Source organism: Eimeria maxima, genomic scaffold, assembly GCF_000499605.1.
Source record: "Eimeria maxima Weybridge genomic scaffold, Emw_scaff768, whole genome shotgun sequence".
Lineage (NCBI taxonomy): Eukaryota > Apicomplexa > Conoidasida > Eucoccidiorida > Eimeriidae > Eimeria > Eimeria maxima.
In genome coordinates this window covers 1-17066 of record NW_013566752.1, presented here as the reverse complement: position 1 = coordinate 17066, position 17066 = coordinate 1, and the positions used below count along the sequence as shown (strand labels likewise).

At 50.8% G+C, this 17066-nt stretch overlaps 4 protein-coding genes across 4 annotated transcripts; 3 read left to right on the top strand and 1 right to left on the bottom strand.

Moving 5' to 3' along the window:
• Positions 1 to 211: 211 nt before the first annotated feature.
• EMWEY_00042680 (hypothetical protein, conserved) lies at positions 212 to 3062 on the top strand (the record flags this gene model as incomplete). The annotated part of the gene is made up of 6 exons (XM_013482785.1): positions 212 to 271; positions 482 to 627; positions 1109 to 1285; positions 1884 to 2052; positions 2332 to 2422; positions 2888 to 3062. Coding segments are annotated over 6 exons (818 nt in total), but the record flags the coding sequence as incomplete, so codon positions are not given.
• Positions 3063 to 4087: 1025 nt separating this feature from the next.
• Positions 4088 to 4771, bottom strand: EMWEY_00042670 (hypothetical protein, conserved; the record flags this gene model as incomplete). Its single annotated transcript, XM_013482784.1, has 1 exon — positions 4088 to 4771. The coding sequence occupies one exon, from the start codon at positions 4769 to 4771 to the stop codon at positions 4088 to 4090; it is 684 nt and encodes a 227-aa protein (XP_013338238.1).
• A 3652-nt stretch (positions 4772 to 8423) lies between these two features.
• EMWEY_00042660 (hypothetical protein, conserved) lies at positions 8424 to 13451 on the top strand (the record flags this gene model as incomplete). The annotated part of the gene is made up of 1 exon (XM_013482783.1): positions 8424 to 13451. One exon carries the CDS (start codon positions 8424 to 8426, stop codon positions 13449 to 13451), a length of 5028 nt encoding a protein of 1675 aa, XP_013338237.1.
• A 1778-nt stretch (positions 13452 to 15229) lies between these two features.
• Positions 15230 to 16796, top strand: EMWEY_00042650 (hypothetical protein; the record flags this gene model as incomplete). Its single annotated transcript, XM_013482782.1, has 2 exons — positions 15230 to 16423; positions 16734 to 16796. The coding sequence occupies 2 exons, from the start codon at positions 15230 to 15232 to the stop codon at positions 16794 to 16796; spliced, it is 1257 nt and encodes a 418-aa protein (XP_013338236.1).
• Positions 16797 to 17066: the final 270 nt, after the last annotated feature.

Below are 17066 nucleotides of genomic sequence, written 5' to 3'. Positions count from 1 at the left end.
TATATATATATATATATATATATATAGTGTATAAGTAGTGTTATTATATGCGTATATTATATGTATGATGTATTAACATCGTTGCGTGCACTTCGTAAGGGGCACAAAGTTGCTGATGGTTCCCTTTAGAGCTTTTTCTCTCATTTGCTTCTGCCGCTTCTGCTGCAGGAAGTGAAGCAGCTGCTGTCAGCGCACGAATGGCTGTTAGCAGAGGAGCCCAAGTTCAACGAAAGTGGAACTCCATACGACTTCAAGCAACTCCGTCCTGAAAGTTAGCTCTTATCATTGTAGATGCTGCTGCGTTACTGCTTTTAGGCTGCTACAGAGTGGAATCTGGTGCTCTCTGTTGCTTGTGGTTTTATTTGTTTCTCGTTTGCTCATTTCCCTGGAGCTGCTTCAAGAGCCTATTATCGCCTTTTACCCTTCTAATCCGCTTCAGCTTGAACTTTGCTGCTTGGCTGCTTCCTGTGTGTCGCTTCAGCGGTTCGCCAGCGGATTCAGCAGCTGAGGACAGACACGGAAAAGCTGAAAAAGAATATCAACAGTTCCGCTGCTGCTTTGCTTGAAAAGACGGAGGCCGAACTGCAAACTCTCCTAAAGCGCAAGGCGCAGGTGGAAGCAGATAGGGTACTTTTGCTGATAGTATTTTACATCATTTCTTTCTCCATTACAGTTCGTCAAGTGGCAGCCACTCAGATGTGATTTGCAGGAGATTCTGGCGCACGCAGGCTGCGCCGGCGGTCGTGTTGTCCTTGGTGCAACAGTGTTTTGGGCTCGCCTGCTGCAATCTTTCTTCTGCGCTTCTATACTGATTGTTCTTCGCCTGCTGTCTGCTTTGCGTTTGCCGCCTGCTATGCTGGTCCTTCTTTCGTTGCTGCACCGTTGCTGGTATTGTGTTTCTTGCTGCTGGAGCACTGCTCTTTCTGGGTGTGTTCTTCTGCCTTTCTTGTCGTTGGGGTTGCGTTTCTGCTTTGTTGTTTGCAGTGTTTGTGTTTCTTTGCTGTTACTGTTCACCTTTTTTTGTTTGTCGCAGTGTTGTTGTTTCTTCCATTTTACACTCATATTGGTTATTCGCCTTGGCTTGTGTTGTGGCCTCACGCATCTGCAGGAGAAGATCCGGGAGGTGATCGTTTCTCTTGATGAGAAAAAACAAAACTCACTGAAGAACACTTGGCGGCTTGTTGATGCGAACTTTTCAGCCATCTTCGAGCAGCTGCTCCCTAACGCACAGGCTAAACTTGTGCAAGCGGACGAAAAGGATTTAATGAAGGGTCTGGAAATGAAGGTAATTCCGAAGCTGTTGTGTTGTTGCTTAGTGTGTAAACGCCAAAACATTTCCCTGTCCTGGTCCTTTTTAGAAGGGCTCGTTTGATTTGTTCTGGTTGTGGGTTTGCTTCTTCTGGAATTTGAAAGTACCTGTTTCTATGATGCCTTTCTTCCATATACTGTTCGTTTCTATCCATTCTTCCTGATCATCATTACGAACAGTATGTATCGCTATTGTAAGGCTTACAAAAATATTAATTTATTGTTATTACGACAATAATAATGATACCCTGTTAATAAACACTTGGCAACAACATTACTATCATCATTATTAATGTTAAAGTTTCATTGTACATTTTTTTTGTGTTTTTGTTCACTATTATCGTTAGTATTATTATCGTTGTTATTGGCATTACCATAATGTTTTGCTATTGTTGGTGTCATTAATATTGCTGCAAGTATTCGTTGAACTACTAGAGGTTGTTTGTACACTACATTTCAACACATGTGGAAGGATTAGCTTTTCAGAGTAGTCTATGTTACTTCGTTTTGCCGTTTTCGCGGTTACTTTTGTTCTTATTAGTACACTACTATTGTGGAGCTGCCTGGTTTTGCAGATTGCGTTTCACCACAAGTGGAAGGAATCGCTTTCGGAGCTGTCTGGCGGTCAGCGTTCACTTTTGGCTCTTTCCCTGATTTTGGCTCTGCTCAAATTTAAACCTGCTCCAGTGTACATTCTCGACGAAGTCGATGCAGCGCTGGATCTTTCCCACACCCAAAATATCGGTACAGCTACCCATAAATACCAGATGCTGCACCAAACGAACACACACAATGACACAGCAGCAGCAACAGCGGAAGCAGCACCCAATAATGGCAGCAGTAGGCGTGCTAGTCCGAAACGCCGGAGCAGCACACAAAGTTTCCATGGGGGAAAAGGCGGCTCCTGTTGCTGCTGCTGCACGGGTTGGCTGCGTTAATTGGTGCATTGAATTGGCTTCTAGCTGTAGATACACCTAAAGAGTTCAATATATTTGATGGAATCTTGGGTGACTGCTGTGACAGGTAGCATGATTAAAACGCAGTTTCCTTCATCGCAGTTTATTATCGTCTCCTTAAAAGAAGGAATGTTCTCCAATGCTGATGTTTTGTTCAGGTAATGTGCTTTGTGTCTTTAATCGTTTAGTTCGATATACTAGCTGTCATTGTTCACTTCTGACAAATTATTTGCCTTCGTGGTCCGGCTTATTCACTCAGATGTGTTCCGTTTCATTTATGCTTTCATATATGTATTGGTTTATTCTTTTAGTCTTGTTCACTTGTTGGCTTTCTTCTGTTGTCGTTGGACCAATTGAAAGAAAAGGAAGAAAGTGGAGGCAACAGTAAAGGCAACCGAAAATTGATTGTCCGTCTATCAAGTGGAACCGTTGATGTATATTAATCGTTTAATTTATTTCCTTATTTGTATGCTCTATGTTTAATTTCTCTGTATACTGCAACGACCACCGATTATCGTGCCAGCATTCACCTGTCTTCTTCTCTGCACGGTTTCTTTGTCGGTTAGGTTCACAGAGTGTGTAGATTCTTTTGCTTGTTCTTGTTGATGCTCTTGGTTGAACAGAACTCGACTTGTCGACGGCACGTCAGGGGTAGAGAGGCATGCGTTGGCTGAGAGGCAGCAGCAGCAGCAGCAAAAGCATTATCTCCCCTCGTCGTCCACCATATCTTCCAGAAAAAGGACCAGAAAAACAGCAGCAGCAGCACCAGAAGGAAGCGACAGCGATGCTCCCAAGTGAACTCTAGACATAGTAGAAATGCAGCAGCGGCAGCAACAACTGCAGCAGAAGCAGCTGTTGAAGCAACAGATGGTTTTGATAACCCCCAGAACTCCCCCTTATTGCTTCTGTACCTCCAATTTTGTTTAGAACTAGGAATGTAGGGCTTAGTGACTAGCCCCTCCCCGTGTTATATTTGGCATGCACCCCTGCCTAGCTGGCATTGCTCCCATTGCTTTCTATGAACAGCAGACATTCCGCGAACAGTTGTAAAATGTCTTCGGACACCGGTACGTGCGACGCCTGTCGCCTCTCCTAGCGCATAAAATAGCCGCAACTACCGCGGCATGTTAAGTCAGTTTAACTCTGCATCCCTCCCTCAGTTCCGTTCCCTTATGGGGCAGTGTCGACCAGGCAGAACGGGCTGCAGCTGCTATCAATAAACCAAAGAAGACCAGTCTAACGAACAACAGAATGCACGCTCCTTTGCATAACGTGTGCATCACTGCCCCGTTTATATGTTAATATGCAGATGCCCTAATCTACTGTAGACAAGCTTTCACGCATCATGCTGACGCCGGCCCACTCTCTGTCATGCCTACAATTTTATGCCTACCATCCTAGGGGTTACGGCTTTGTGCACGAGAATGAGGAAAAAAAGCGGTTTGGAGAAATACCAGAGCCCACACAGGGTGGACCTGCCGCCGCCGGAGCGGATGCGGCTGTTGTACAGCAGAAACAGCAGCTGCCAATGTAGCCTGTGCTGCTGGAGCTGGTGCTGCAGCAGCTGCTGCTGCAGCTGCTGCGTAAACCTTTCAAACCTCCTGGGGTCTACCCAAGGGGAGAAGGACCTGCGGTGGCGTGACTGATTGAGGCTCTTGTGCTTTATCAGCAGAGTAGAGACGAGCTTCAAGGTGCTGCCTGAAACGAGAGAAGGAATTAAATATGAACACCATGAGTGGCGGTGGTGGCAGGCCGACTTTTATCGGTTTTGCTGCTGCTACCTGAGCAATCGTGTGTCTCTCCCGCTTTTTGTTGTTGCTCCTTTAGTTCTCGATTGGTTGCTGTTCCTGTTCCTGCTGCTCCTGTTGCTGCTCCTGCTGCTGAGAGGCGTCTTCGCGGTAGTAGTGATGGTGTCCAGAATGGGGGTGGTGGTGGTAGTGATGGTGAGGGGGTGGAGGAGGGGGGTAGTAACCGTGGGGATGGTGGTGATGGTGGTGGTGGTCTGGGTGGTGGTGGTGGTAGTGATGGTCTGGGTGGTGGTGGTGGTGGTGGTGGTCAGGGTGGTGGTGGTGGTGGTGGTGGTCAGGGTGATGGTGGTGGTGGTGGTGGTCAGGGTGATGGTGGTGGTGATGGGGGTGGTGGTGGTGGTGATGGGGGTGGTGGTGGTGGTGTTCGTTATGGTGGTGGTGTTCGCTGTGGTGGTGGTGGTGCTGTGGCGGGGGAGGCTGTACGTAGGCTGTGTGGTGAATGTGCACGTTTTTAGGAGCAGCAGGAGCTGCGAAGGGAGACTGTAGACCCTTCAGCATCGCCAACTTTGCAGACACCAGACCCCCCAGGGGAAAGAAAAGTCGGGGCTCAGAGTTAGCATCTTGTTGGATTGCCACCAGCTCCTCAGGGCTGATCTCCACAGCGAGCTGAGAAGTTGCATCCTGCGCCACCTCCTCATTAGCTGCAGCAGCTACTGCAAGGACAACCACTCCCACCAGGGTGTTGAACAAATGCTTCATCTTGAGGAACAGCGGAACGGCAACCAGCAGCAACCGAATCCTATAGCAAACACAGAGATGCCTCAAAAAAACTTACCAGTTAAGAAGTATGTTCTGTCTACCCCTCCTCTGTTTTTGTTTCACCTAATTTCGTGCTCGCATGCACAATATCCAGCAGGAGACGGGGGAAAGCGTGCATGTACACCCCATTCGGGCCGCAGGTGACTACAGCTGCGCGGCGTGGCGCTGCGACGCAGCGCTGTCGCCTTGTCTCGTCTCTTTCTATGTGATGTCTATCAAGCGAATTCTGTAAATATAATCAGATACATTCCTTATAGCCCTATGGTAGTTATTTCAATGAAGGTAAATACAGGAGCCCACAGACACCACACACAAAATGCACACGCGCACAGCAGCGCCCTGCCCGCTGCTCGCTGGATGCAGCACAGTTCTTTTGAGTAGGCTGTTCCAATCCAATAGCCATTTTAGAAGCCCCTTTATATTATCTGTTGAGATATATACTTATTTCCTTTTTGACACTGCATTTCAATTACATTGTTCACCGGACAAGCGTGCCACACCCAGCAGCCCCCTCAGCCGATGTATCGACACTCCGGTCATTCGTATTCTCGTGCAGAGGCACTTGTTTAAATCACGTTTGCCTCATGTTTCAAGTACTGAGTACTGTGCATGTGTGGTGTACTTACACATCACTCTCTTGCGGTTACTGTCGTCCCCATGTCGGGGGGGCAACACCTAATTGAAGGCACAACTGCACAGTGTGTTAACTCCACAGTTAAACATAAAATTCAAAACCTAAGCTAATCAAGGCCATTTATGGGTCTCCAAAGTTTCATGATTAGCTTTTATGGCTTTATGCTGGCGGGCAGCGGCTCGTGGAGGTAGTTGTTTTAGGCACAGGTGCCACAGACGAGCCTCGTGGGCTTCCTGGTATAACGGTTTTGATTCCCCCCGAAAGGAATAATATGAATAATCCACGGACCCCTCAAACCTAAACAATAACGACATGCAACTGTTGAATACTGTGAGCGACAGGAGCAGAACACGGAAACAGCAACAATAGGTATTGCATAAATCAGGTTTGTTGCAACGATAGCTAATAATTCTTTCGAATGCAACAGCAATGAGAGCAGTTCGAATGGTAGCCATAAACATAATTGCAACTACAACGAAAACGGATATTAATAGACAAATAAAATATAATTGAAAAACTGCGTAGGAAATGCTTCAATTCTCCATGCTGCACGTTTCATGGCTACGAGCAGTGAGGGGATCTCACGGAAAACGGAAAAACCGCAAGGAAGATAGAAACAGAAAGGGTAAGAGCAGCAACAGAGTAGTAATTAAATAATGATAACAGCAATACAATAATATTGCGATAGTCCCTTTAATAAGGGAAGAACACTATGCACACACAAAGGAGGGCTGCTGCCCAGTATTATTGCATCATTTTTATCATAAACGTCCCCGTTGTTCTTATATGGAATGGCGCAACACTAGTATTAATGGCATTGATACTACTAATGGTAGTGCCAATATTAATGGGGATAATAGCACTATAACTATGCTCTGCTCTGTAGAATGGGCAATATAAGATACTACAAGTCCAACGGGAAAGACAGGAATGTAACCACTGCCAGAAATACAACCGAATAATAATAATTGCACACTAGAATATTAGCAAAAACGGAACGAACAAAAATAGCACCTCCATAAGAGCTGTAGTGGAAATAGTGAGAATAGTAATAAGAATAGCAACAATAGTAATCGAAATCATAATAAGAGTACCGCTGCAATACAGAGATAGTGCTACGGTCATAAAACATGACAGTCTGTCATGTTTTATGACCGTAGCAATTGTTGCGGTCTGAAAATAAAGGCAATAGACGCAATAAAAGTATATTTTGTTTACTTACACTGAATGAATAATAGACCTGCCAAAAAAAGTACACATCTTTCCCAAAAAAAGGAGGTGAATGAATGCATGCTTTAAACAAACCTGCATCCGTGCTCAAAATTTAATACGTAGCCAGTCATAGCTGTCCTACATCAGTACATAACACAACCACGCCTATGGCCATATTGTAAATTCATGTAAAGGAACGAATATCCACATATGCGTACATGCACGCCCCTAGATATAATATATATGTTTCTATGCATGTGTGCTTCCGTGGTATGTCTTCCGTGGTCTAGGGAGAAGGGTCTCATGTATCTGCATTGCACGTATTGTATACAGCAGTAAGATTTTGAACTATGCCTCCTCACGTGTATATGCATATATTTACCTGCAACGGCAAGATTGACGGATACTGCAGGGACAGTAGCAGCAAAAGTGGCAGCATTGAGGTGTGCCACCAGCTGCAGCAGAGGGGGCAAGCAGCTAGCTCCCCTACCATCGGGATTCTAGATCCATGGCAAAATGAAGGTGTGATGTGCTCCTCTTGTTTTCCTCCTTATACACGATAAACTACGGAACAGTGGAATGGCGTGTAAGATTTGGATGAGACCACAAAACCACAAACCACAGCAGAAAACGCCCTGCTGTCTTTGGTGGCCGAGAAATAAACTACTCCCCCATGCTTGACTGCATCAACAAGTGGACTTCCGAAAAATACTGAACTGGTGATCATCGTACGCCTGCACTTTTAATCGTCCCTATCAGGGCTCTGTCTCCTTGGGGCTACTTGCCTATGCTCCAACCTAAAGTGTGTTCGACCCCTAAAACCGCTTGTTACAAGTTTAGTTGTTGTTGCAGTTCCCTGATTATTCCCCCATGTTACACATTCATGTTCATATTTATATGCTTCGGGGCCCCTAGGCGAAAGGGGAAGGGGGGTCGGTACGAACAGCAGGCCTCTGCCCTTATTTCCAGCATTTGTAAGTGGCATGGCCCTAAAAGTTTGTTCTCTATGCTGTTACGAAGCCTGTAACGCATTGATATACCTGGTTTCTAACCCGAGACACAGAAGGAGTGTCTGCTGCTAGTGTGGATGGTGGCAGCTGCAGGTCAGGCAACGGGGTGACGGCCCTCCTTTTTGGTTTTCGGTGTGTAAATTGAAAACCCCCCAAACTTACTTAAACAAGTCTAAAACAAAAATAATAACACATACTTAAACGTCCAAATTCTTAAAATGGCTGGTTCCTTTGTGTTGTAAGAAAGAAGGGAGCACTGCGCAGCAGCACGATGCGCTTGCGGCAGCTGGCTGCAGCAGCAGCTGCTGCTACTGCCGTTGCATGTACACCGCAGGGCCCCCTTCCGCAAAGCAGCAAGGAGTGTTCGAATGTACTTTTTCGCGTCAAGTTTTTGGAATTTATTTCTTTGGAAGAGATCAAAGCAACGGTGTAGGGGTGGGTGTGTTGGTTGGGTGTGTTCGTACAGCTCGGCAGTGTGTGTTGTGTTGTGTTTGCATGGCTTGAAAGTTGCATATATGTAATCCTGTCTTTCTCTCTTGCTTTTTGTTCTATTTTTCTCGTCTCCGCAGGGGTTCTGCTGCCCCTTCTGCTTCTTTAAGCTTTTCAGGGGCCTCTTCAGTGCTTCAGATGCTGGGGGGCCCCCCTGCTGCCACACCTCTGCACGGGGGCGTAGGGGCCCCCTGGGCCTTCTCAGGCTGCCCCTGCGGGGGCTCGCCCCCCGTCAACCTAGGCACTCATGGAGGGCCCCCCTCCCCCTGCTTCTTTGGGATTCTTACCGCAGCAGCCGCAGGGGCCCCCCCCTATCGTCTCTAGCTCCCCTAGGGGCCCGCAAGGCCTACTCCTGCCATCTGCTGCAGGCGTGTCTGCACAAGTTGCCGCTGCTGCTGCGCGACTCTCGGTTGCCTCCGCTGCGCTGCAGTCCGCCGCGGCAGAACGGGCGGGTCTGCAACAGGCCAGGCCAAGGGGCCCTCTGCCCCCAGGGAGCAGGGGCCCCTCCTCTGTTGCCGCTCAGACGGGAGCAGCTGCTTCTCCTGGGCCCCTTGGTGGTTTTCTGGGGCTGCTGCCTCCTCTTGGCGGGGCCCCACCAGATGCTGCGCTCCATTTCAAGAGCCCACCCGGGCTAGCTCCCCTCATAGGCGGGGGGAGCCTAACTGCAACAGCCTTCTGCCGGGGAAGTCCCCAACTTGAGAATGCATCAGTAGTATTCCCTACCTTCTTGGGGGCTCCGGTTGCAGCAGAACACTTGCGAGTATCTCAGGTGCCTGGCGGTCCCCCGCAAGCCCCCGCTAGACAATGCGTGGCGAATATACAGGGGCCTCCTCTTGCTGCTGCTGCTGCTACTGCCGATTCGCCCCGTACAGGATTCACGTGTCCGCCAGCTGCAGACACAGCAGCAGCAGCACAAGCAGCAAAATGCGTATCAGTAGGAGTGCCTTCGCAACTGCAAACTGCAGCACCAGCACGAGCACCAGCATCAACAGCAGCACCAGCAACAGCCGCAGCAGCAGCCAATGACTCCGATTTAGGTAGAGTTGAGCAGCTGATGCGCTGCCTCAGCCGTGGTTTGGTGCCTTCTACAGAATCAGCGGGGCCCCCAGTAGCATCCGTAGATGATTGCTTCAGCTCCCCCGTAGGAGCCCCCCTGGGAACCTCCCTGGGGGCCCCCTTAGGGGTCCCCTTAGGGGCCTCGCTTGAAGTTCCTTTGGGGCTGCGAGACGCCAAGCTTCTGGGGGGTGCTGGGACCCCAGGGCCCCTCACACGTGGCGTGCAGACGCAGTCCACCTCATCAAGACCAACAACAACAGCGGCAGCAGCAACAACAACAGCAACACCAACAGCACCCGAAGCTGCATCAACAGGAGTACCATTAGGGTCCCTCGGAGCCCCCCTCAATTCTTCTTCAGCTGTTTCCAGCAAAACTCATACGGAGCCTCTTACTGCTCTCTTCTCACCTTGGGCCTCACCTGCTGCTGCTGCTGCTGCCGCTGCTGCTGCCAAGCAGCAAATGCGGGCCCCAGGTGTTCCCTCAGCGCCCCCTCTTGGAGGAGCCCCGCGACTCGCCGCCTTGCAGCAATTCGCGACCTCTTTGCCGCTGCAGCATGGAACACAGCTGCAGCAGCAGCAGCAGCAGCTCATGCAGCAACTGCTGCTGCAGCAGCAGCAACAACAGCTACCGCAGCAACAACAGCTGCAGCAGCAACTGCAACAGCAGCAACAGCTGCGACAGAAGCAACACCAGCAACTGCAGCTACTGCAGACTCAAATACAACTGCTTCAGCAGCAGCAGCAACAGCAACAACTACAGCACCTGCAGCAGCAGCAGCACCAACTGAAACTACTCCGGGCAGCGCAGCAGCAGCAACTGGAGCAGCAACAACAAGCGCAACAGCAACAACTGCAACGGCCAGCACGGCAGCTGCAGCAGAGGCAAGAGCGTGCAGCAACGAAGAAACCGCAGCAGCCCATGCACGTGCAGCAGCAGATGAAGCAGCAACAGCAGCAGCAGATGCAGCCGAAGCAGCAACAACAGATTCACCAGCATCGAGTACAGCACCAGCTGCCACAGATTCAACAGCAGCCACAACAGACAACGCATTTAGCTGTAGAGAAAGGTTCTACTATGCGAGCTGCTGGAGCGCCAATAGGTAATGCAGCCCCAGTTGCTGGTGCTGTACCTGCTGCTGGCGGCGCACATGCTGCTGCTGCTGCCCACGTTTGTGTTGCACCCCGTATTTCTGTGGATGCAGTACTTGCCGCTGTTAGAGGTGATGCTTCGCCTGCGCCTGTTGCAGATGTTGCATCAGCTGCAACTGCTGCCGTGCTTACAGCCACTGCTGCCTCTGCTCCTGCCGCTGCTTCTGCCACGTCAGCCACGCCAACAACAGAAACAGCAGTAGCAACAGGAATGGCAGCATCAGCAGCATCTGCTCCTGTGGATGACATTGGATTGCCAAACGGCAAGTTCTGCAGCGCGCCTTGGGGCCGCGGCCGTTGTGACACCTGCGCCCGTGCAAGCAGCAGCAACAGCAAGAGCAGCAGCAGCGTCTTGTTACGCGGAGAGGAGTTTGGTGTTAATTGTGCTATTTCTGGTGGTATTCAGCCTCCGCTTGATGCTCGTCAGCATGAACAGCTGGAATGCCTCGGGGGTCCACCAGAGGGGCCCCAGGGGGCAGCCGAGACTGAATTCGCCGCAGCTAGGGAAGCTTTGCTGCATGTGTCTGCTCGAGTTGCTGTTGCACCTGCCTATGCACCTCAGCACCTGTCATGGGGACGCATCTGCAGCAGCAAACGGTGCATTGGCGGAGTTGGGGGGGCCCTTCAGGGCCCCTCCGAAGGCGCCCCCGCTGCTGCACTGCACGATAGTGCAGCTTTTGTTTTTGAAGGAGCGGAAGAATCAGTGCAGATGGTGGAGGTTGCAATCCGCAGGCTTGGCCTGACGATTGCAGCTCACGGTCCCGAAGCAGCAGCAACAGCAGGTGCCAATGCAGATATAACACTCGCACCAGCAGCACCAGCAGATTCAAGTGCTGTAGAAGAGGACTGGGAACAGCTGTTGCGGCAGGCTGAGGCCGCATCAAAAGCCTTCGCCGACGACTGCAACAGATGTGCAGCAGCAGCAGCAACGGTCACAGAAGCAGCACCCTTCTGGCCAGATACTCACCTGCACCCTGCGGCTATGCGTAGGGGTATTTTACAGCGGCGGCAGGAAAAGCATGAGCACGAGGCACACCAGCGCAGTAGCAAAGGGGAGGGGAACGGCAGCGGGGCGCCTGAAAGTGCGGATGCAGAAGCAACATTGGCGGAAGCAGCAGCAGCAGCAGGTTCCTCAGCCGAAGAAATTGTGGGGAGAGTCACGCGACGTATTGCTGCGCATCTTGCTGGTGATGGCGCAGCTATTGCAGAAGCCTTAAGGTGTCTACAAAACACTCTTGCTGCTTCTTGCTCAGCCGCAAAACCGGCAGCATCAACAGCAGCAACAACAGGTTCTTCAGCTGTTCTAGACTGCAACGGAGACGGGACCAACCCCGCTGGAGAGGCAGCAGGGAGAGCACAAGCAGCAGCAACAGCAGAAAGGAGAGGTCCCCTGAGTGCACGTCGCCAGTGCATGCGCAGCCCAGGGTGCCCCTATCCCTTGATTAAAACCCTCCCCATCCTCCTTAAGGGCCTTGAACACGAGCAGCAAAGCAGACAGCAACCACAGCAGCAACAGAAGCAGCAGCATCTGGACACCTATCAGGGGCCTCGAACAGCAGAGGAAGCGGCTAACGGACCATTCGCTTCTGCTGCTAGCATTTCTGCAGCAGCGATCGCGCCAGCGGCAGAGCCGCCTGCTGGTCCTGCTGAGGAAGCAGCAGCGGGAGCTGCAGTTGATGCTGCTAACAGCAGCGCTGTAGCAGCCTCCGGACTTGCTGCTTTAGCAAAGGGAGACGCAGTGGACACTGCGGTGAAGACAAGCTCCCCGTCCTCTCTTGCTGCTGCTGCAGCGGCGACTGCAGGAGGAGCCGTAGAGCCACCAACAACAGCAAGTGGCACTGCTGGGGAAGAGCCCGAAGGCTTCCTGGAAGAGATGCTAATGCTGTTGCGGCAAGCAGCTTCCTGCCCCCAGCGTACAGCTGAACTGTGCTGCTACATGCAGCAGCTGCGAGGAGCAGCAGAAAGTATCTTGCTGCTGCAGCAGCGGCGGGATGGTCAGCATGAAATTTCCGAGGCAACTATGCAGGAGCTACGTGGGGAGGGGGGCAAGACGCAGGATGATGGAGCATCAGCAACAGCAGTAGCGGCTCCTGCTGCTGTGCTGCTGTCGGCAGCAGACGAAATCGATGTGCGTCTGTCTTCTGGGCTGCAGCTACTGCAGGGGAGGATTGAGGATGTTTTCCATTTGCTGCTGCAGGAAGCAGAAGGCCGGCTGCTTCCCCGTTGCATGTTTTCCTTGTTGAAGCCCAAACCCTTCGTTTGCCTCAAGAGGCCCCTGGGGGCTCTGCGGGGGGCCGCAGGGGCTCCCGGTGGAACCACCGTGACAACTGTCGTGCGCCTCCCGACCCGCTGCAAAAGGGGCTCCTCAGCAGTAGAAAAGGCTGCTCCTTTGCCCAGACGCAGCCGCTCCAGCAGCACGAGCACGAGCAGCAGCAGCATGAGCGTCAGCAGCACCATTAGCAGGTTCGCTCCCTCAGGAGCTGTCGGGTTTCCTCCTGCAGGGAGTCAGCCTGAAGCGTGGGGACCCTCAAAGGCGGTGGGAGGGATCCCCAGGGGCCCCCATGCTGCCGCATGGGGTGCCCTTTCTCTGTCGCAGTTTCTATACAGAAGTCTTCTGGGGCCTGACGCCCCCAAAGGCAAGGGTGTGAAGAGGCCAAGGCAATTGCCTGCGCACTGCAGCAGCAGCAGTAGCAGCAGCAGCAGTAGTAGTAGTAGCAGCAGCTGCAGCAGTAGCAGCAGTAGCAGCAGTAGCAGCAGCAGCTGCTTCAGTAGCTGCAGCAGCAGCCCGCAGGCCGTGTGGCAGCAAGCCGCGCCAGGAGCTAGTCCTTGGCAGCACTTGCTACAAGACGCGCAGCAGCAGCAGCAACAGCAACAACAGCAGCAGCGGGAAGCGCTCATGGATACGCCCTGGAGTCTCAGCTCGTCAAACCTGTCCTCTGCTGCTGACAGCTCTTACCGCTGCAGCTGGGAGTCGCCCCAGCAGCAGCAGCCGCAGCCGCAGCAGCAGCAGTTTGCTCCTGCTGCTGCGGCATCTTCCCCAGCGTCAGGAAGGGGGGACCCTCAAGGATAAGGAAGCAGCAAGGAGTAACCCTCTCCCCTTGAGGACCTTAAGGGATCCCTTGGGGGCCCCTGGGGGACCTTTAAGGTGGACTTGGCTTCCAAATATATACAGATTCCCACTTTATTGTTTGTTCAGATTTTTCTCTTTCATTTTCCTCTTCTCTCTTATATCGCCTCTTGCAGCAACTACACCTGGGGCTCCAGAAAGACTTATGACGAGCTCTTCTGCACATTCCTCCCTACTGTGGCCCAGGACCTTCTCCTAAGAGGCAGAGAGGGGGACAGCGACAAAAAGAAGAGTGCATGTGATGCCACTTGCTGCTGGATATGTGTACATAAGTAAATGCAAATACACATACTGCGGGGTAGATGAATTGATGCACAAATTATAGCTGAAAGTATAAAAGTACATCTATATAAATATATACGCACGGATGCAAACACACAAACACTCCTTTCCAGGCTATCTACCAAATCTGTAGTATTTATAAGAACGGTAATATATGTAATACAGACATGTAAATTGTATACATATTCCGTGTGAACTATCGCACTGAATAGGTTTTAAATAGGTTTTAATACTAAATCCCCTACATGAGAGACAACGGCAGTGAACATGTTCGTGCATCGTCTACATTCCATTGACTGCACACTATTTTCGACTTTCTGTTTGTCGTGTCTAATGCGTTGCATTTATATTTTATATTATAAGTGTAATTCACAAAAGAAGAAGGCAGAAAGCGATCCTCCTCTCTTCAGGGCTTCCTTTGCTTGCTCTAGCCCTCCGATTCTCTCTTTGTACTCTTAATCAATTCTTCTCTTTTTGTACTCTTTCTCTCTTTAGTGTGTAGTGCTTAGTGTTTAGACTTCTTGACTCAGAAAAGCGACAAACACGTCAACGCAAGAGCAAAGGGCAAATGAGGAGAGAGCATAAACAAACATCGAACGCAAAGAGAGCAAAGGAAATAAGCGACAGAGACAGTCACTGCTGTGGGGCCCTCATAGCCGTCCCATGGCATCCACATACAGTACTTGCACCTTGCACAACAGGGGAGCGACGACACACTTCTGCTGCTGCTGCAGCAACCATAGCTATATCCTAGACGCGAAACCCTAAGCTCTAGGTTCCAAGCACAGCTCAAATGTTGAAAGGTTTATTATTTTATTATCTAGGGTGTGTTGTTTATGTCTCAAAATTGCCAATAGGGCCCCGAGACTAAAGCCGAAGACTGGAGGTTTCGTCAGTCGATTTTCACCGCAGAAAGGAAATAAGAATTCAAGCCTAGTTCACTATTTTGTAAAAGCACATCAGCACGTGCAAAATAAAACGACGTAACTTTTTCAACCGCGTCAATTTCTTAGGGGGCCCCCAGGGTATCACCGGGCCCCCCTGGATGTGCCCCCAGGGGGGCCCCTTCGGCTCAACAGGGGGCCCCACGTAGTTGTAAACTTTTGTTTCTAACCCAATTTATACCAGAATTAGGAAGCAATTTCACCTCTGCATTTTTTCGGTCTGATTTCCTGCTTTCGTTTCACTGCGTACCTGCAGCAGCAGCAACAGCTACAAGTGAATGCCTCAGCTGAATGCACGATGTCGAACGCCAGTCGGAAGCAACTCCCATCCTATTGCTAGCTTTTCGGTTTGTGCAGCAGCAGCATCCGCTTCTGCTGCAGGTGCAGGTGCATCTGCACACAGCAGCAATTTAATCCTCTTTCCTGTTGACGCTCCAAGGTGTTCATGACTTACACTGATAGGGCTTAGGGTTTAGGGCTGCCCAGTCCCTTACAATGGAGGATCTACTGGGGCTGCTTCACTTCCGGGACTTCGCGACTCTCTTGCAGCTGCAACAACAGCAGCAACAACGAGGGCAGCAGCAGCCAAGCCAGCAGCTGCAGCGGTTCCCTGCCAAGCAGCTTATTAGCTGTTGCCTCCCGGTGCTGCTGCAGCTGCATGATTCTTATTCTTCTCCCTGCAATAGCCTCAAGGTATTGGTTTCTCAGTTTTCTACTCGGGAAGTTGATGCCTCCAGGCGCCTACACCGCTTAGCAGCACCAGCAGCTGCTGCTGGTGCAGCAGCTGCTGCACCAGCAGTAACAGCAGCAACAACAGTCACATCAGCAACAGCGGAGACAACGAAGGCAGTAACTGCAGCAACAGCAGCAACTACTGACGATGAGGTCGCAACAACAGAGGGGGACCTTGCAGGTTCTGCGCAGCAGCACAAAATGAGTTGTTTGTGGGAGGTAGGGGGACCGTTGGGCCCCACTGATGAAGCCGTAAGCGAGCAGGCTCTGGGTGCTGTCTTGAACCGGTTTAAGGCGGACACTTCTGCATTTGCTGCTGCTGCTTCTGCTGCTGCTGGACCTTGTGCTGCAACTGCAGGGCCAGCAGAAACTGGCATTGTTGCAGCGGGAATAAAAGTCTGGGGCCCATTTCTGCCGCTGCTGCTGCCTATTTTGTATCCTTTGCTGCCATCAAGCATCTCGGAACAGTCTGATGCTGAAGGTGTGCATGGGCGGCAGGACCAAGGGCAGCAGACATCCAGGCAAGAGAGGCCCCAGGGGGCCCCAAGTATACCACACTCTGTAAAGGGGCCCCTAGCAGAGGAAACTGCGAGTGCTACTGCTGCCCCCGTTGCAGCACTGGCTTTAGTTTCAGCTCCTGGAGGAACAAAGCAAGAGGCCAGCGCCGCCGCTGCAGCAACTGTATCAGCAACAGCACCTGCAGCGCCGTCATCAACAACACGAGCAGGAGCACTTGCAACAGCAGAAGTAACAGCTACACGGAGGGCAGCATTATGTCTTTGTGCAGCAGCACTTATGTGGTGGGGACGGCAGAAGCTGGGGGGCCCTACAGCAGAGGCAGAAGAGCATGCCCGTGTGCTGCTGCTGGGGCCCGCTTTTGCCGATGCCGAACTTGCTCTTGCCAAGCCCTTCCTGTCTCTGATTTTAAACAGCCCCACAACACAAGACGCTCTTACAGTGAGACCCCTAAGCCCTAAACCGCACACCCTAAACTGTAAAACATGGGGTGAATCTTTGCAGCATTTCTGGGTTGTTTCGGTGGCGAACGTGTTCCTTATTTATGTGCTTGCAACTTTAGACCATCATCCAAACAACTGTACGCTAAACACTAAACCATAAAACCTAGACCTAGTCTCTGCGGGAGTTCCGCAACATCATCTGGCCTTGCCCCGCTGCTAGCCTTCGCTGGGGGCCTACTGCTCTTTTGGGGCTTAGACTTAGGGGTTTGCCGTTAGTGGTTTAGGGTTTAGGGTTGGGGGAAATTCAGGCCTGTGTATTTCTGTTTGGTGCAAGTAGAATCGCTTGTATATGGCTTCTATGGCGTTATTAGTGTATACAACACAAGTTATGTATGTACTCTAGACAACATAGATTATCATTTTTACTATGCAACTTTTATTATTGCTTAGATTCTGCAACTAAAAAACCAGTTGTAAAAAGATCAGAAAATCTCATCTATATACGAAGCACGCTTGTTTATATCATCTGCATTCCAGTACGCATATCGCAGATACCTTTCTGTTATCTAATACATACGGATATTTGTATTATACTATTTATTATATGTACGTGTATATATATATATATATATATTATATAT